Source organism: Phyllostomus discolor, chromosome 4 (assembly GCF_004126475.2).
Source record: "Phyllostomus discolor isolate MPI-MPIP mPhyDis1 chromosome 4, mPhyDis1.pri.v3, whole genome shotgun sequence".
NCBI classification, from domain to species: Eukaryota; Metazoa; Chordata; class Mammalia; order Chiroptera; family Phyllostomidae; genus Phyllostomus; species Phyllostomus discolor.
In genome coordinates, this window is record NC_040906.2 from 45,534,212 (window position 1) to 45,554,988 (window position 20,777).

General features: G+C 37.6%; 1 protein-coding gene across 1 annotated transcript in view; it reads left to right on the forward strand.

Moving 5' to 3' along the window:
- The window catches only part of TTN (titin), a 270,387-nt gene that overhangs the window by 90,334 nt on the left and 159,276 nt on the right, over positions 1-20,777 (forward strand). Inside the window, 31 exon segments of the mRNA XM_036023238.1 lie at positions 65-352; positions 495-782; positions 1,977-2,258; positions 2,501-2,779; positions 3,212-3,493; positions 3,609-3,887; positions 4,103-4,390; positions 4,501-4,779; positions 4,890-5,168; positions 5,258-5,536; positions 6,131-6,418; positions 6,566-6,853; positions 7,254-7,544; positions 9,542-9,829; positions 10,402-10,494; positions 10,615-10,900; positions 11,720-11,903; positions 12,107-12,196; positions 12,296-12,563; positions 12,666-12,926; positions 15,147-15,356; positions 15,561-15,638; positions 15,738-15,764; positions 16,171-16,230; positions 16,541-16,624; positions 17,088-17,162; positions 18,160-18,213; positions 19,051-19,446; positions 19,892-19,954; positions 20,345-20,422; positions 20,585-20,662. Coding sequence (XP_035879131.1) covers positions 65-352; positions 495-782; positions 1,977-2,258; positions 2,501-2,779; positions 3,212-3,493; positions 3,609-3,887; positions 4,103-4,390; positions 4,501-4,779; positions 4,890-5,168; positions 5,258-5,536; positions 6,131-6,418; positions 6,566-6,853; positions 7,254-7,544; positions 9,542-9,829; positions 10,402-10,494; positions 10,615-10,900; positions 11,720-11,903; positions 12,107-12,196; positions 12,296-12,563; positions 12,666-12,926; positions 15,147-15,356; positions 15,561-15,638; positions 15,738-15,764; positions 16,171-16,230; positions 16,541-16,624; positions 17,088-17,162; positions 18,160-18,213; positions 19,051-19,446; positions 19,892-19,954; positions 20,345-20,422; positions 20,585-20,662 — 6,363 coding nt within the window.

Genomic DNA, 20,777 nt, shown 5'->3' on the forward strand with positions numbered 1-20,777 from the left:
TGGACTGAAATGTGCTATAGATATTTTCTCTCTTGTAAATAAGTTTATCTGTAACTTCTTACAGAGCGCAAACTTCCACCTACTTTTGCAAGAAAACTGAAGGATGTTCATGAAACACTTGGCTTCCCAGTTGCATTCGAATGTCGCATCAACGGCTCAGAACCTCTTCAAGTGTCTTGGTACAAAGATGGGGTGCTTTTGAAAGACGATTCTAATTTGCAAACATCTTTTGTTCATAATGTAGCAACACTTCAGATTTTGCAAACTGACCAGAGTCATGTTGGTCAGTACAATTGTTCAGCTTCTAATCCTCTTGGGACTGCCTCTTCCAGTGCAAAGCTCATTCTCTCAGGTAAGTAGCCCATCACATTACCCTCTTCATTCTAAAGCAGTTTCACTGCTCTGGGCCATTCAACTCTGGTGCCACTTTGCTCCTGCTCCACGTCTGGGAGCATGAAAACTGAAGTCACCATGTTGGTCTTCATTCTTTTCAGAGCATGAAGTGCCACCTTTCTTTGATCTAAAGCCTGTATCAGTAGATCTTGCTCTTGGAGAAAGTGGTTCTTTTAAATGCCACGTAACTGGCACTGCACCAATCAAAATCACTTGGGCTAAAGATAACCGAGAGATTCGCCCTGGAGGCAACTACAAGATGACTCTGGTTGAAAATACTGCCACTCTGACAGTTCTCAAAGTAGGCAAAGGCGACGCTGGGCAGTACACCTGCTACGCGAGCAATGTTGCTGGAAAAGACTCTTGTTCTGCTCATCTGGGTGTACAAGGTACTTGTCTAAGTAGCAAGGTCTCTCCCCCCACTTTCAGTATCTTAAACTGTAAGAGGAAGGATGTGCTTGAAAGTTATGTTTAGGAGCATGGCCTAGTAATTACAAGTGATCACGTGGATCCAGAGCCTTTCAAATGAGGTCAAGTTTTAATTTTTTTTACTACAATTGGACTGAAAGTCCATTTTTGAAAGCTAAAAATAGAGATCAGAGAGAGTGAACAAAAGCTTTTCACAGAGTTGCATGAAAATCCAAGTGTGAAGGAAGTTATCTTAGAACAAAAAATTTATCTTAAATGATTTATTTTCCACAGCAGTTATTAAGTGAATGGATTTTGTCCCTCTAAGGGACAGCAGAGGCCCAAGTTCTCAAGCCCTTCAAGAAGAGTCCAGATTAATTATGCCAATATCTCTTCCTCCATTAGCCCCACTTAAGTAATCGTGAAAGCTGGCAGGGTGGCTGGGGGGAATACATCAGTATCTGACATTATGGAAGACAACCAGTCCCTTCTGCAGCATGTTCATGGCTGCTATTGTCAAGAAGTTAACTTAACTTAGTGGGCTTTTGGTCAACCCATTAGAACATTATTAAAGATTTTTGTTGTAGTGTTGGTTTATGAATACCCTGAAATTAAAATAGAACTAGATTCAGCAGCCCTCTTGCTCTATGGCATATAGCTAACCATCTTTATCTCCCTAAGCTTGAATATTTTGCTTCAGTTAATGAAGAAAACATTACTTTCCTAACTTCAAAGGAAAATTATAAAGGTTGAAGAAATATCTAAAGCCCATAAGAGAAAGCGGCACTTTAAAAATATTAAAATAGCTGACCCAATTCTGCTATTCTGATTTGTCATGGCACATAACAGATATCTCTTCAACCACAGGAAGTAGACAGTCCTCCACTGATTCACATACAGGAAGTAATCAAATTCTCTTATTGCCTGTGAGCCTCAGAGTACCTCCACCAACAGATACACACTCTTTCTCTGATCCTGCAATAGAAAAGTGATTCTTTTTGCTGAGAAGGGGGTTACACAATAGGACTTCATGTCTTTTCCTCCTTCCTTTTGCAATAATATTTGAAATGGGTGGTTGCAAAAATAAATGTATTTAAAAGCATCTTTTTATTTCATCTTGAGTTATGCGTGTGTGTTCCATTCCTTATCTTGTGTTTTCCCTCTCGGTCCTATAGAACCACCCAGGTTCATTAAAAAGCTAGAACCCTCAAGAGTTGTGAAACAGGATGAACACACAAGATACGAATGTAAAATAGGAGGCTCTCCAGAAATCAGAGTTTTGTGGTACAAAGATGAAACTGAAATTCAAGAGAGCAGTAAATTCCAAATGTCATTCCTGGACTCGGTGGCAGTGTTGGAAGCGTACCATCTCAGTGTTGAAGACAGCGGCGACTACACATGTGAGGCCCACAATGCAGCAGGCAGTGCAAGCAGTAGCACCTCCTTAAAGGTTAAAGGTCAGATCTCGCTCTTCCTTTGTGTTTTTCACATTATCCTCCCCTCTAGTTGTCCTTGTAATACCCTACTGGACTCTCTCCATTGTTATCTTAAAATCTTTAAAGGCTACAATAGAAAATTGAATTTGATGTTTTCTCTACAATGGAATGGAAAACTGATTCTTAATTATAACTATATTTTTACAGAATACCTCCTAATTTTCCTTTCTTTTCCCCCTAACTTAATTACCTTCCAACTTTAGAACCACCCATTTTCCGAAAAAAGCCTCATCCCGTTGAGACACTGAAAGGAACCGATGTCCATCTTGAATGTGAACTTCAGGGTACTCCCCCATTTCAAGTTTCTTGGTATAAAGACAAGAGAGAGCTTAGGAGTGGCAAGAAGTACAAGATAATGTCTGAGAACTTCCTTACAAGTATTCACATACTGAATGTCGACACCGCAGACGTTGGGGAATATCAGTGTAAAGCCACAAATGATGTGGGGAGTGACACTTGTGTTGCTTCTATCACTCTGAAAGGTTAGAGTGACTTCATTCTCTTCTGCACCCTTTTCCTTTTAATATTAATGCTCTGTTGGCCCCTTAGCTATTGCCCAGTTCTTTATCACTAGCTGTCTCTTCTACTTTTCCTTTTCTTCCTTTCCAAATCTTTTTGCTTAGGGTGCATCTTGTTTTTAAATCCTACCAAGAACCCTTTTAGACATATTTTCCAATGGGTTTTGATTGGATTTAAAAGGCTGGAGATGACAAGATGTTCAATTCTTTCTGCTTACTACAAATTTGAATGTATCTCTGCTGCCAGAGATACATTCTGGGTGAACCAAAATGCCTCTTATTTAACATAATGGAAACAACACATTATTGCTACTTTGATTCCTAGGATTCGTGATTTAAAGGAAATACTATTAATCCCACCCATTTTAAATGCAGTATATGCTTCTTTTTCATCAGCACCACCAAGATTTGTGAAGAAGCTCAGTGACATTTCCACCATCGTTGGGGAAGAAGTACAGCTGCAGACTACTATTGAAGGCGCTGAGCCAATTTCCGTGGCGTGGTTCAAAGATAAGGGGGAGATTGTTAGAGAAAGTGAAAACATATGGATTTCTTATTCAGAAAACACTGCAACCCTACAGTTTTCAAGGGCAGAAACTGCCAATGCTGGGAAGTACACCTGTCAGATCAAAAATGATGCTGGAACACAAGAGTGCTTCGCCACACTGTCTGTTCTCGGTCAGTACAAGTAGGATGTGGTTATGAACACAAGGCATATACTTACCAGTGTGTGCATTTCCTTTCATTTTTCAATTTGATTTTAAAATTTGGATGCAATTTTCTCTCATGTTAGAACCTGCAGCAATTGTGGAAAAGCCAGCATCCATAAACGTTACCTCAGGAGACACCTGTACCTTGGAGTGTGTAGTCACTGGCACACCCGAACTCAGCACTAAGTGGTTTAAGGATAGAAAAGAACTGACAAGTGACAGCAAATACAAAATAAGTTTCTTCAACAAAGTGTCTGGCCTTAAGATTATCAACGTGGCACCCAGTGACAGTGGAGTATACAGTTTTGAGGTGCAAAACCCCGTTGGCAAAGACAGCTGCACAGTCTCAGTTCAAGTTTCAGGTTGGTTGGTTGGGCTTTTGTTTCATTGTTATTATAATGTTCCTTGCCCATCGATCCTTAAGGCTTTTGATTATATGAACCTATGGGGAATTTTTTGATACTCTCACAAAAGAACCAAATAAATCTAGGTATATTCCATCAAAAAGATAGTAATTCTCTTTTTAAATCATTTCATAACTCTTGTTTCTTGTTTGTTTAACTCTTATCACACATAGACCGAACCATTCCTCCTTCATTCACAAGAAAATTGAAAGAAACGAATGGTCTCTCTGGTTCCTCTATTGTGATGGAGTGCAAAGTCTACGGATCACCCCCGATCACCGTCTCCTGGTTCCACGAGGGGAATGAGATCAGCAGTGGAAGGAAGTACCAGACCACCCTGACAGATAACACCTGTGCTTTAACCGTGAACATGCTGGAGGAATCTGACGCCGGTGAATACACATGTGTAGCTACTAACGTGGCTGGCTCTGACCAATGCAGTGCTCCTTTGACTGTGAGAGGTCAGTTACAAATACAGTAAAATAAGATTGCATGTCATGATTTCTAAGCCCTTTCATCATCGCAAATCAAACATATTAAATTTTTCTGCTGTGTGCTTTTTTTTGTTTAGAACCACCATCCTTTGTTCAGAAGCCTGATGCCATGGACGTGTTAACAGGAGCCAATGTAACTTTCACAAGCATCATAAAAGGAACCCCTCCTTTCAGGGTCAGCTGGTTCAAGGGCAGTAGCGAACTAGTTCCTGGGGACAGATGTAATGTGTCTTTGGAAGACTCAGTTGCTGAACTGGAGCTGTTTGATGTAGATACATCACAAAGTGGAGAATACACCTGCATTGTTAGCAATGAAGCAGGCAAAGCTTCTTGTACAACACATCTCTCTGTGAAAGGTGTGTTTGACTGCTATTCCACACGTTCACAATTAACATACATGACTTAAGGGATGTGTTTGTATCTGTGTGTATATGTGTTTGGTTTCATGTTTCCCATTTGCTTATAGCCCCAGCTAAATTTGTGAAGAGGCTCAACGATTACAGCATAGAGAAAGGAAAATCCCTGATCCTGGAGGGCGCATACACTGGAACTCCTCCCATTTCAGTTATATGGAAGAAAAATGGCGTAAATGTACCTCCTTCTCAGAGGTGTAATATAACCACAACCGAAAAATCTTCAATCCTGGAAATTCCAAGTACCACAGTAGAGGATGCAGGGCAATACAACTGCTACATTGAAAATGCTTCTGGAAAGGATTCCTGTTCTGCGCAAATACTGATTCTAGGTTTGTTCTGACTGTATCTTCCTATCTTTATCTATAAATCACCACTCTGGCCTGTCTCCTTCATGACTCATTCTCTTTCTTGCTTGCAGAACCACCATATTTTGTCAAGCAGCTGGAGCCTGTTAAGGTGACTGTTGGAGATTCTGCCTCTTTACAATGCCAGCTTGCTGGGACCCCTGAAATTGCTGTATCCTGGTATAAAGGAGATACAAAGTTGAGACCCACTACCACCTGCAAAATGCATTTTCGGAACAACGTTGCTACACTGGTTTTCAACCAGGTTGATGGTCTTGACAGTGGAGAATATATCTGCAGAGCTGAAAACAGTGTGGGAGAAGTTTCTTCGTCCACTTTCCTTACTGTCCAAGGTGATTGCAATATTTCAGAAGTGAATGAATTTGTATTTCTTTTGAACAAGATTTAAAGTATCTGGTGAGGGCCTTCTTCTTAGGAATTCTTTCCCAGTGAAAAATTTTCTGCTTAAGTCATTCCATCAATGATTAGTGGCTTATGTCTTTCTATTGCCTTTACAGAGAGAGATAAGATGACTAAATCTTCAGTTAGAAGGATCATGTAGTCCTTTGTCTCTATGATTAATTCTGTTAGAAAAATGAGTGCCTGTATTTTTAAAATCCCGCTCTATGAATCTGTCACTCGAAATGCTGGGAGGCAGTCTTGAAAAGGAGAACATGCTGCCCACCTGGAGGTGTATCTAAGCCAATCACTTGTCTATGGGCTTATATATCTTTGCACCTCCTGTGCATTAGGCTGGCCTCAGAGTGACACTTTTGCTTCAAAGTTTCCAGGTTTTTCTTTGTGTTCAAGTTCATTCAAGAGATTTCAATACTTCCTGATGCTTTTATAGAAGTACCATTACCTAGAAAACAGTAACTGTGAGAAGGATAATCAGTAAATTTAAAATGTCCAGAAGTGTTTTTATTAATTTGATTCTGTTCCTACAGAGCAAAAACTTCCACCGTCGTTTTCTCGACAATTGAGAGATGTTCAAGAAACAGTTGGGCTGCCTGTTGTATTTGAATGTACCATAAGTGGATCCGAGCCCATCTCAGTGTCCTGGCATAAAGATGGCAAGCCATTGAAAGATGACTCAAATGTACAAACGTCATTCTTAGATAATGTAGCCACCCTCAACATTTTTAAGACAGATCGGAGACTTGCAGGCCAGTATTCTTGCACAGCTACAAATCCTATAGGGTCTGCTTCTTCCAGTGCCAAACTCATCCTCACAGGTTTGTGGATTCTTAAACTTCTTTCTGTTTCCATAATTAAAACCTTTATAGTCAAATATAAAACTAGGCAGAAAATATCGTGATTTCTGTCAACTGAGATGGTCCAGGAAGGGAGTCTGAACCCCTGTCTTTCTTCTGTCCTCTTAGAGGGGAAGAACCCACCCTTCTTCGACATCAGCATTACCCCTGTGGATGCCGTGGTGGGAGAAAGTGCAGACTTTGAGTGCCATGTTACGGGGACACAACCGATAAAGGTCAGCTGGGCCAAAGACAACCGAGAGATACGAAGCGGCGGCAACTACCAGATTAGTTATCTGGAAAACACTGCCCACCTGACAATTCTGAAAGTAGACAAGGGAGATTCTGGGCAGTACACCTGCCATGCTGTGAATGAGGTGGGGAAGGACTCCTGCACGGCTCGACTTAACATAAAAGGTACCATTTGTTTTGCGTGTGGTCTGACAAAATGTCATCGTTTTGCATTCTATACTAAGGGTGCAGTTTTTATTAGGAACGAGTAAAGTTTAGGACACATTTTTAGACAAATGGCATGAAAATGATTAAAAGACCAATCTCCTTTTTATTTTTATTTTTTTTACAATTGTCTGCCTCTGTAAATGGCCATTAGTTATCCTTGTTATCTCTCCCTTATGTCAGCTAACAATTTAGAGTAAGCTTTGGAATGAGGCCAAAATATTTCAGAACAGACCCTGATTTAGTATTTAGTTGGTCAGCATTGACTTTTTATAAAAAACATGACTTCTTTTTCTTGAAAAACCTCATATTAATAACTGCTTCTGGATTCCACGTCTTATATCCTTGCAATTTCCTACAGAGCGGCTAACCCCACCAAGTTTCACGAAAAAGCTCTCAGAGACAGTAGAAGAAACAGAAGGGAACACTTTCAAACTCGAAGGCCGTGTTGCTGGTTCCCAGCCTATAACTGTTGCTTGGTACAAGAATAATATCGAGATACATCCGACTTCTAACTGTGAAATCACATTCAAGAACAACATACTGCTGCTGCAAGTCAAGAAGGCGGGCGCTGGCGATGCTGGTTTGTACACATGCAAGGTGTCAAATGACGCAGGCTCTGCTCTGTGTACGTCATCAGTTGTCATCAAAGGTCAGTTCTCTCCACGTCCCCCCACTGTGTGTCCCTTCACTGCCTGTGAGACAGTCACTGCATTGCTTCAGACACATGCATTTCTTCCTCAACTCTATGGACCAAGTCATAGTGGATATAAATACACATTATTTAATTGGCTTACTGTAATTCCATGTATTTCCTTAAAATGTATATTATTTGTAATTTATTACAAATACATGGCTCAGCTAAGTAGGTGTTGTATAATAGACTAAAAATCTTAGCTAGTAAATCACATCCCGAAATTCTCTCAGGCAGTGAAAACTCTAAGTCTACTTTGTAATCCATGCATACATGACATATGCATTTTTATGAAGCACATTTATTTTGATATATTTAACAATTTTTACAGTTGAGTGTTGCATTAGCTTTGCTTATTATAAGTTATAGCATGTATTTTTTAAAGTATATTTCTAAAGGATTATTGTTTGACATATATTGTCCAAATCTTTTAGCCTAAAAATGAACATTAATCACAGATAAAAGAGTAAACTTACTTAAAAAGGAAAAAATAGATGAGTGGAATGATACTATTGCATACAATTATGGAAGATGTATTTAAATACACAGTCATAGCTTGAGGCAAAGAAATAGACTATATTGTTTAAGAGGATCATCTCAATCTGATCCTCTGACCATAATGGATTCACCCAGAGGGTTATGATGCAGATTCATCAAAACCATGTTAGGCTGTGGGAGAAGGGGTGGAAGCACTAAGGGGGGGAAGAAAGAGAAAAAACTCATGGGCATGGATAACAGTGTGGTGATTACCAGGAGGAGGTGGATGAGGGTTTAGGGGGAATAAGTGGTGATGGACAGAGACTTGGCTTGGGGTGGTGAACACACAATACAGTGTACAGATGATGTGTTGTAGAATTGTGCACCTGAAACCTCTAATATTTTGTTAACCAATGTCACCCCAAAACATTCAATTAAAAAAATTTACAAATTAACCTCCTGAAAATAACTTGGAATTAAGTACCAACTCTGGTGATATATTTGGCCATATCAGGGCACACAGATAATAGGTTAATATCACTAATAGTCTATTATTATTGAGTTGTTTTCTTTTATATTAAATCTCACATTTTATCACTCGTTTAATAGGATTTAAGTTCATTTAGTTTTAAAACATCATTAGTAAAACGAACAATATGTGTTTGGCAGTGACTTGTATTCATGATTTATATTCCTGATGCTTTTGCCATCAAGTGGATAAAAGTTTGTATGGAATTCTGAGGGCATTTAGCTACAGAGTTTAAGAAAGAGTAGACATCAGAAGTTTTAGTCTTCACAGTCGTGAATACTGCCTCATTCTTATATGTCAGTCCCAGAACCACTACATAAAATCATTGGCTGACACCGAGTTGTGCCCAGCCTTCCTACCATGTTACATGTGTCTTCCTCATTGGTTTTCATTTACACACTGAATTTCAGCTCCTAATTCCTGTCGGCAAAGGTTGAGTTTTAAATACTACTATAGTTGCACTTAATAGCTAAAGATGAACATCAGAGAAAACCACATATTAAGATGTGGGCTATGGTTACTCAAATATTGGCTTTCTTTCACAGAGGGTAGCAAGAATTGCTGACCCAGATGACCAGAATTCCCCAATAAGCCCTTAGATTTTAGAGTTCAGCAAAAATGCAGCTGTATCAGGTTTGAGAGAATCAATCTTGTGCACGGAAGTTGTAATAACCACCAGTGCCATATTTGTAGGCTCAGACAAGGCACAGATTCCTGGGTTATGTATGAGCAGCATGCTATCTGTTCTTTGTTTTAAAACATTTATTTTTTTTAATTCAACAAATGTAACTAGTGACATCAGAGAGAAATCAACCAGGCACGTGATTCAGTTCTGCAGTAACCAGTGTTACCTGCCAGAGGCAAAACTTGTTTCTTTTCTGAAATTTAATATTTCTTTGCCTTTACATTCCTTTTTATTTTATGTTTAAAAATGCCTTTTTAATTCCAGAGCCTAAGAAGCCACCTGTGTTTGATCAGCACCTTAGTCCAGTCACAGTGAGTGAAGGAGAATTCGTGCAGCTCAGTGGCCATGTCCAGGGTGCAGAGCCAATCAGGATCCAGTGGCTGAAGGCTGGCAAGGAAATAAAGCCGTCAGACAGGTGCAGCTTCAGCTTCGCTAATGGGACCGCTATGCTGGAACTCAAGGATGTGACTAAAGCGGATGCGGGAGACTATGTGTGTAAAGCTTCAAATGTGGCTGGAAGTGACACCTCCAAATCAAAAGTGACTGTTAAAGGTACAGATGCCTAAAAAGTATTATTCAGATTAAGCCTACAACTACTTTTATTCATTTGCTTTTTACAAGTTAAATAAGAATGAAATTAGATGTTCAGAAACATCAGATTTGCTCATTTACAATTTGTAGCCTCATTATAACTGAAGTATTAGATAATTTTATGAAAATAATTTCAATAAAAATTGTCTGAAATTTGCCCAAGTTCACCATAATATTTCTTGAAAGTCCTTCAACATGTACAAGAGGGTAAAATTAAGTGAAGTTGCAAAATGATGCCATAATAGTGTGACATAAGGCAGCCTGGTGTCGTAGCCCTGGCAGAAATCTGTATGACAAAGCCACATCTAGAAATATAAGATTTGATACTATGAGTACACTGCATGTGACAGCTACAACTAGTTACAAAGGTATATCAAACTGCTTCATCTTCTGTAGTCCACTTTCATATACAGTGAGTCCTGGAATGCATATTTTTAACTCAGCCAAACTCATAAAACTTATTTTACAAAGGCCATGATTTATTACAGCTTTAAGGTAATTGTGGTAACAAAACATATCAATGTGTTTTTTAGACAAACCAGCTGCCGCCCCAGCAGCTAAGAAAGCTGCAGTAGACGGGAAACTCTTCTTTGTGTCAGAACCTCAGAGTATCAGAGTGGTGGAAAGTAAGTAGTGCATGAAAAATACAGCTTCATCTAACTTATACATTTGACTACTGATTTAATTTTGGAAGAACTGATTTTGGAAAATACATTTTGTATTCATTTGTTTTCATTGTTCTTTAGAAACCACCGCAACGTTCATTGCAAAAGTCGGCGGTGATCCAATCCCTAATGTCAAATGGACGAAAGGGAAATGGAGACAGCTGAACCAAGGAGGTCGCATTTCTATCCAACAGAAAGGTGATGAAGCAAAGCTCGAGATTAGAGACACCACGAAAACCGATTCTGGATTATACCGATGTGTCGCATTTAATAAACATGGTGAAATTGAAAGTAATGTTAACCTACAAGTGGATGAAAGGAAGAAACAAGAGAAAATTGAAGGAGATCTTAGAGCAATGCTGAAAAAGTAAGTTCAGTTAAAAAAAAACAACCCGTTAATTTTCCACTCACAAAAGGGATCTCTCAAAAGGCAAGGCCATTCCCCTCCAAGATTCGGACTGTGAAAGAACATAAGCACACAGACATTTTCACAGAAAAAGATAAGTAAATACACAAAATTTGAGTGGAAGTTAGTGGCTCATTAAGATCAAATTCTGAAAAATCATGAGAAAGTTTTGAGATTAAGATAAATTTTTACTAAAATTTTAAACAAAAAAATGGCTTTTATAAAAATCTGCATGTGTGTCTAGGTATGAACGTTTTGATTCTATGTATGATTTCTCATGCTCCGAATCATTTCCTAGATCAACTCTTTTAAACATTTTTTATAATTACCAATAATTTTAACACAATTTATGTTTCAACATAATTATTGGATTACTAAATTAATCAACATTTAATTTCATACATCCTCCCCACTATATATGATATTTATCCCTTCTTAATGCTTTCTATTATTGTTATTATTTTTCCTTATGATTGTTTCATAAGGTTCTTCGGTTGTAAAGTTTACAAAAATGTTCTATCTTTCCTTTTTAAAATTCTTTGATCAAGTTTCTGTACTTTATAACAATGGTCCAATCATAATCCACTCCATCTCCACACTCATATTCTTTATTGTTTCAGTTAACATGATAAAATTAATATTTCCTCAATAAAGGACAAAGAACTATTACTCTGTGAGAAAAAAAAATCTTGTAATGACATTTATAACCATGGAATGATGGTAGAAAATTCAAAATAAGTAGAAGACAGGTGATTTATGTTTATTTCTTACTTTACTTAGGGCTCCAGCCTTAAAGAGGGGTTCTGGGGAAGAAGAAGAAATTGATATCATGGAACTTCTCAAAAACGTTGATCCTAAAGAATATGAAAAATATGCCCGCATGTATGGAATCACTGACTTCCGTGGTCTTCTTCAAGCATTTGAACTGCTAAAGCAAAGTCAAGAAGAAGAGACGCATAGATTGGTATGACCTTTTGTATATAGCATCATCTTTAAAAATTCACATTTGAAACTTCTAATATATGCCTTTTAAATTTCCAGAACCCTACAGTTTTATAAGATCATTTAATATAACCTAAGCAGCATTGAGAATGGAAGCTGAATTTAATCATTGTATCCCCTAATTCAAATTTTATTTCATATGTAACACCTTTTCTTTCTTCTCAGGAAATTGAGGAAATAGAGAAGTCAGAGAAAGAAGAAAAGGAATTTGAAGAACTTGTATCATTTATTCAGCAAAGGCTGTCACAGACAGAGGTAAAATTAAAGATGCTGATAATAAAGGGAATATATTATTATTACAGGGAACTATAAGGGAAGGAGTGACTAATGCATTTTAATTCTTTATTCTCCTAGCCTGTCACTCTGATCAAGGATATTGAAAATCAGACAGTTTTGAAAGATAATGATGCTGTGTTTGAAATTGACATTAAGATTAATTATCCAGAAATCAAGCTTTCATGGTACAAAGGGACTGTAAAACTGGAACCCAGTGATAAATTTGAAATAAGCATTGATGGTGATCGACATACACTCAGAGTCAAAAACTGCCAACTTAAGGACCAGGGAAATTATAGATTGGTGTGTGGCCCACACATTGCTAGTGCTAAACTAACTGTAATTGGTAAGTAGAGTTTTATTTAAAGAAAAACCTGTGAGATTAGTTGACTGTTGGGCATACCTGCCTATGATGTTAAGCAACCTGTGTACTGTGTCGTACCGACAGAGCCTGCTTGGGAACGGCACCTGCAGGATGTTACTTTGAAAGAAGGCCAGACTTGCACCATGACGTGCCAGTTTTCTGTGCCAAATGTGAAATCTGAATGGTTCAGAAATGGCAGGATCCTTAAACCCCAAGGCAGACATAAAACAGAAGTGGAACACAAAGTCCATAAGCTGACCATTGCAGATGTTCGAGCAGAAGACCAGGGGCAATACACCTGCAAATACGAAGACCTGGAAACTTCAGCAGAGCTCAGGATTGAAGGTGGGTGAAAGAATGGAGCTGGAGTTATCACAACTTACATCAATGGCGGGTGGTGGGCAGGACCCCTGCCACCCCACCACCAAGCCTCTCCCAGAGTGTGGGTGTGTTCTCATTCCCAACATAATTACTCACAGCATTCACTCACATCTCAGAATTCGTACATCAAATGGGAAATATTCACGTAAGTGCCAATGCCTTTGCACAATTCTTTTTGACCAGAAGCAGATTTCAATCTAAACAAAGGCATGTCTTTCAAACAGTTATTTCTGTTAAATTCTATAATTTTTCTAAATTCAATAAATCTTTGCAATTCTACTAAATCCCATAATTTTCACATCTATGATTCTGATTCCCAGAAAGAAATCTTGGAAAGCACCAGATTTCATGGCCGTATATCCAGAAGGTCTTGGCTAGGGATTATTTTGTTTATGGAAATTAATTAGACTCTATCTGTATGAAACTTTATAGATAAAGTTAACAGAATATATGATGTATGATAAACAGCTATTTTCAAAAATCATTATTCCATGTGAGGGTCATGTTTCAACCTTATGAGTCTGTCAAATAAAGTGAGATTCCCAAGTAAATAAATCCCGAGATTTAAGAGCATAAATATCCATGTCCTGACCCTTTGACTGCATACATTCTCTGGTCACCTTTGGAGCATACTGGGCAATGCTTTGACTATAATGGTGGCTTCCACTTCCAGTCCACTTTTCGGTGCCTATGTATAGTTGCTGACCTATGATGATATGACTTAAACACATAAGCATTGCAACTTCTCTGACCTGCTTTATAACAAATACCAATGCCTGATTGTAAAGTTCAAAAATTCCAAAACAGTTTTCACTTTAAAGGATCCAGTCGGAACCACTCAGCATTTTAAAAATAATGCATATTTTACTATGATCCTGCTCTCCAGGGGTACATATGGTGTCTGAGATGTTCAAGATGCTGTTATACATTGAATTTCGGGCTTCCAAATGAGACTTGGCAGAAGGACCCTCCCATCCAGCCCATTCTCCTACTAAGCACCCACGACACGCTCAGTGGCTGGGCTCCTCCATGTGTGCCTGTGGCTGCTTACAAAGCAGGTTTCAGATTCAGAAATGGATCTTCTGAAATTTAGGAGCACAGATTTCTTATTGAATTTGAAAGTATTTCACAGAGAAAGTTATACATGTCAAATAATGAGCATTCTAGATCTTGCATAGCAAAATAATTTTATAGAAGAAAGAATTTCAAAGGAGAGTGAATTTTACAGTAAAATTAGGTTATGTCTCCTTTATTTTGAACCTCCCATTTCACTAATATTTTTAAAGTGTGAGTTTACTTTTGGATTATAAGCACGCTTGACAATTGCCTTCATGTAAACATGTGAAGGACTTTCAGGGACTGCTTTATGCTTCTCTAAACATATCCTGTAGGAATGCAAGTATTGATATAATTGTTTTTGTTTCTGATGCAAACAAGTGCATTACAGTGATCTCTCACCTATCGAGGGAGTTACGTTCCAGAGACCCTCACAATAGGTGAAAATCTGCGAAGTAGCTGTGTTATATTTATTTTATTATTTACATATATTTTAAGGCTTTATAAACCCTTCCCGCACTTCTATAAACCTTTCCCACTTTCTCATTAACCTTTCCCACACTCTTATAAATACTTCATATGCTCTTAAACACTTTCTACAGTCTTAAACCTACGTAATTTTTTTTAAGATTTTATTTATTTATTTATTTTAGAGAGGGAAGGGAGGGAGGGAGAGAGAGAGACAGACAGACAGACAGAGACATCAATGTGCGGTTGCTGGGGGTTATGGCCTGCAACCCAGGAATGTACCCTGGCTGGGAATCGAACCTGGGACACTTTGGTTCCCAGCCCGCGCTCAATCCACTGAGCTACGCCAGCCAGGGCTTAAAACCTACGTAATTTTAACAACATATAAAGTTCTCTATGGGTACTCACCAGTGAAGTAACAGTCACCCCTCACTACATCGCAGTTCACTTACTGCAGTATTACCCGCGATACAGTGACGCTGCAATAAGTGAACTGTAATGTAGCGAGGGACGACTGTACCTTCTTGCATATTTTCAGCATTTTTCTGCTCTTTTCCAATTGGGTAAAAAGATGGAGACTTTAGATATCTCAGGGAAGAGCAGGGTGAGAGAAATTTCTTCCTGTATAGTCTAACTGTGACTCTCTTTGTACTCACGCAGCTGAACCAATTCAGTTTACAAAGCGCATACAGAACATTGTGGTGAGCGAGCACCAGTCTGCCACCTTCGAGTGCGAGGTGTCCTTTGATGATGCCATTGTAACGTGGTACAAAGGACCAACAGAACTGACTGAGAGCCAGAAATACAACTTCAGGAATGATGGTCGCTGCCACTATATGACCATCCACAATGTGACCCCAGATGATGAAGGTAATTTGATTGACAGTGTCCCTATGAATGTGTAATTTAAGCCTTCTCTGTTCTATATGTTTCTACGCTAGTTTATACTTACACTCTGTACTTGTATAAAAGAATAGTTTTTTAGGAAAGAGAAGTATGAATAATACATACAATATTTGTATAAAGAAGTGTTATTTTCAAATATAACAGAAAATGTTCACGTCTTTTCCTTAGGCGTCTATTCAGTGATTGCCCGACTGGAGCCAAGAGGAGAGGCGAGAAGCACAGCAGAGCTGTACTTAACAACCAAAGGTCAGGACTCAGCGCAGTAAACCCACATTGCAGTCTTTGAAACAAAATAGCCTGCCGAGGCAGTTCTAAATATAAAAGTGTCACTTTTTTCTTTTGCAGAAATCAAACTTGAGATGAAGCCTCCTGGTAAGTTTTAGAAAAAATTCAATCCTTGCTTACAATACATTCAGCATAATTTTTGTAAATGAAGAAGCCAAACTCACATGTCTAAAAATAGTGTCTCTTGTTTTCAGTAGAATGCTTTTCAGGAAAATAATACAAATATTAGGCTTTGAGAGTGAGGAAAATTTGGGATAATAAGGTCTCATTCAACCAGTATCTGGGATCATGCTGACCAGCATGGCCATAGAACAAAAATTTTCACAGGGAATAAACTTGCCTGTGTGGGTGCATATAAAACATGCTATACGGTTTGTGTCTATACATTAGGTTCTGATGCTGGAAATGCCTAATAATCAAACATGTCTCTGCTGTCTAGTAAATACCTGTGTTTTCAGTCCACCTGTGTTCATCATTACATGTCCCTTTTCAGATATCCCTGACTCCAGAGTTCCGATCCCTACCATGCCCATCCGAGCAGTGCCACCAGAAGGTGAGACCCAGGGCCGGAACACCTGGGCTTGGGGCGACAGCACCCACCTCAGAAAATCACCCGTGTGAAACCGGAGTAGAGAGCCAGAACAGATTCTTTCGTGTTGGGTTCTTCAGTGTGCAGTTAAAAAATCAAAGCAAAAGAGTGTGATAGTTATAAATATATGCTGTTTTTACTTTATATGGCTGGTGAATTGGTGCTGTAACACTTTTGAAGTACAGAAAGCAATTCATGAGACTCTGTTACAATTCACACAAAATAGAAAGCCAAACCACATAACTGATGGTGGCATTTATTTATTTATTTTCAGAAATCCCCCCTATGGCTGTTCCTCCTGTCCCTCTATTGATACCATCACCTGAAGAAAAGAAGCCACCAGCAAAACGTATTGAAGGTACTGTATGTTCTCTTACCTAAATGTCAAAAATACAGAATTTAACTGTTGCACTTGGGAAATGTTTAATGCAGCATATTGGCCCTCTAGTGGTCAACAGGTTGAATTGCCCTTCAAATTGTACATTACTTGATCTAAGTGTAAATGGTGTTCTTCCCCATATGAAACAAAGATGAAAATGTACATTGTTTCTATTTATGATATCATTTAGGTTAATTCTTTATGTTTTAAAAACTTTAAGCAGGCATAAAAATCAGTGAAGATGTAAGATCACCCTACATATTCTATCTCCCTTCAAAAAAAATGTTTCTGCATTTTAGTCCAATATCTTTGAAACAGTTATTTTTCAATAATGGACAGAGTCTCTTGTTAACATCAAAACATATTTTTTAAATATCTTAATAAACCTCCTATTTTCCCAAAAACATTTTGGTCATTTACATATGACATTTTATTTTTTCAGTGACCAAAAAAGCTGTAAAGAAAGATACCAAAAAAGTTGTCACCAAGACCAAAGAAGAGGCACCACCACCTAAAGGTATTATAATTAATTAATCAAAATACAGTCTTGCTGCTTTTCTCTTGGTAAAAAAATTGAAACCCCAAATAGGGGAGGGTGGAGGAAGGTAAGAGTTTGAATTCACAAAACGGTACCTCTTTCTTGCACTTACTCTCACCCTCTTCTTTGACTCAGTCCCCACTTTCTCTTTCTCAATTTTCTTTTTTCTCCCCTCTACCCCTGTGCCTGTGTCTGCCGTGACACCCAGTGGCAACACCAGAGAATCCTTGTTATCTCTGGATGGTGATGTAAAGCAGGCATTGCCCTCTAGTCCAAGAGCTGGCCTTGGTCAGGTCACACCAATGAAAGATGAAGGGCTGATGCACATTCCAGCTGGCTGCTCCAGCCCAGCTCAGCATCCTTCCTGGTTCATCTAAGTAAATACCCACATGTGCAGGGGAAAAATCTTTTTGAAAGAGGATCAGTTCAATTACTTGGATTTTTATTATATCCTGGAATGTTTTTTAGGAAATAGGAGAACTAAATTTAAGCAAATAGGCAAATTTATTTACCTATTTGGGTAAATTTATTTAGTCATTTGACTAAGGTTAGATTACAGCAGCCTCCTAAAGGGAGGAGAATCCAGGAGCACGGGGCACCATTCACAGAGACTTTTCTCTGAGTGGTCATTTGTGAAATATTATAGAATAAAAAAGGCTGAAAAAACGTGTTATTTCCTGAACTTCACAGTTATAGGAAAAAACAAGCATGCACTAATTCTTAACTTTAGATATAGTGAATATTCTCATATTTCATGTTAATTTAAATTATTTTAAATTAACCTAAACTAGAATAAAACTTCAGATTTCCAGCATTCTCATTAATATGATATTGTATAGCATTTTTGCTAAGCTAAATTTGAAAATTATGAAAGCATTTGGTATATTAGTACTATATGAGTAACAAGGGTGAAGAGGATTAGTAAGCATTAAAAATGCATAATCTAAAAATAAACATGTATTTTATGTTTTTAAAGTCCCAGAGGTTGTTGAGAAGCCCCCACCGCCTACTGTCTTAATTCCAGCAAAAGGTAAATTTAAAAATTATTGCATAATTTTATCCTATTTACTTCTGAGATTGGCATCTCTGCAATGTATTCTTATGTTTACACATTAGGTTTCCAGCTTATTGTAAAGTTCCAGAGTTTTCTTCACTATATTAAAACTAGCATTAGAAACGGCAGCTACTTCAGATTGCTCCAATCCCAGGAAAGGAAACCTAAGCAGATGTTCATGCAGCCCCAGTGCCATGGACAGAGGCAAAGAAGTGGGGAGGGCTAGAAGGGGTGGGGGTAGGCCATCTCTTCCTGTCTTAATTGTAGCTAACACAAACATTTAGGATCATATTAAATGATGTTGGGCTTTGAGTTATTGTATAAAAATGACTGATATGGCTGCACAATTTAAAATATTTATCAAACTGGGTAAAGAGTCCTATTCAATAGTCAAAATGTAGCTTTAAAATTAGAAATGTTTTTGAAAGTTAGAAATTTAAATAGAGGATAACTACAGAAACATTAAATATAAATGTCATAAAATGATTAAATATTAAAATATCCAATGGGAAGAAACTAAGAGTTTTATAAACTAGAGCTCCCATAAAACAATAGAAGATGCATCCATTTGATGATATTTACTGACGGTGTTTTGTTCACACTGGACAAATCTTCAAATTAAGAGTAGAGTGTATCTTGATACTCCTGATAGTATTCCATAGTCAACAAAAGTTTAAATGAAACTCACACAAAGAAAACATGAATTATCAATATGATACTGATGTAATATTTGACTTTCAGTTAGTAAAGTAATTGTATGGCTATAATTGATGTACTAATATTACCGTGTATTTATTTATTTATTTATTTTAGCTCCTGAAATTATGGACGTATCCTCCAAGGCTGAAGAAGTAAAAATAACCACCATAACCAGAAAGAAAGAGGTTCAGAAAGAAAAAGAAGCTGTATACGAGAAAAAGCAAGTCTACGAGAAGAAGAGACTTCTCATAGAACCTTGGGATGAGCCTTATGATGAGCTGGAAGTAGAACCATATACAGAGCCACTGGAAGAACCTTATTACGAAGAACCAGATGAAGACTATGAAGAGGTAGAAGCTAAAAGGGAAGTTCATGAGGAATGGGAAGAAGATTTTGAAGAAGGGCAAGAATACTATGAAAGGGAAGAAGGTTATGACGAAGGGGAGGAAGAGTGGGAAGAGACTTACAGAGAAACAGAAGTAATTCAAGTTCAAAAGGAGGTTTATGAAGGTATGTATTAATTGGGTGATTTTTCTCTCTACTTTTGCTCAGTTCAGTATAGTTTCAATGTTATTAACCTAATTAGTAATGGATACAGATAAAATGATCCTTTCCATTTTTAAGGTTAGAAATCTTTAAAAACAATTTTTTAAAGAATCATTTTCTTCAGTTATTTTCATGTTTTGACATTGTGAGATGTATCAGTTAGTCGTATTACCAAGATTAAATTCCAAGTGCTATTTTTTAAAGCAGAAATTCAAGTTTATTTTCACTGCTTTGCCACATCTGTTTGATCCTGCCTTTAAATACAGCATGAGAAATCACATTAACCATGAAGACACAAAATACAATACACTGTTGTATGTTATTTTTAACTTATTTCATTTGTCATTTAAACGACCTATTAGAACTGACCTATTTAAGTACCCCTTCTTATGCTGTGTTTTTGTTAAAGAATCACATGAGAGAAAAATCCCAGAAAAAGTACCTGAAAAGAAAAAAGCACCACCTCCTAAAGGTATGTAATGAGAACTCTGAGGAGAGATCAGAGCGCCCACATCACTACCATGGCTTGCCTGGCAAACACGTGCACATCACCAGTTCAATCCGATAGGCACAACTTCTTCCCTAAGCTTTACTGGACCCATGAATTTGTTTCTAAGAATATCTCATTCATTTAATGAAAAAAATTAAATGATGGAAAGATTGTTATGGTAAATATAAAATAAAATATAACCAAAATACTCGAAGTACAGAAACTTGTCCTTAAAGTTCAGAGCAGCAAACCAAACTTGTCTCTTTCTAAAAAAAAAAAGTACACACACATATATATATACATATGTAGAGAGCACAAAACTATTTTAATAGAAGTTCTAAAAGTACTACAATTTCTTTAAAATACTTACAGTTGTAAAGAAGCCTGTAGTTGAAAAAATTGAAAAGACTTCTCGAAGAATGGAGGAAGAAACAGTTCAAGTCACCAAAGGTATTATTTAAAACATTTCTAGTATCATGTACACAAATAACCTGTTTACTGATATATATTCACATTAGTTATTTACATAGTCATCTAAACTAAGATATTTTAAATTTGTGCACAAAGCATTATTCTTCACAATACAAATATACTTGTAACATATTTTTTAAGTACCCGAAGTTTCCAAGAAGATTGTTCCACAAAAACCTTCTCGGACTCCAGTGCAGGAAGAAGTTGTTGAAGTGAAAGGTATATATCTTTATCTTTCGGCTGCAAGTTCTAATCATTTCTTAGTGTTTATGGATATGTGTACATACATTGCTAAACAATTCACAAACCTGAAACCACCAAAATGAAGACAATT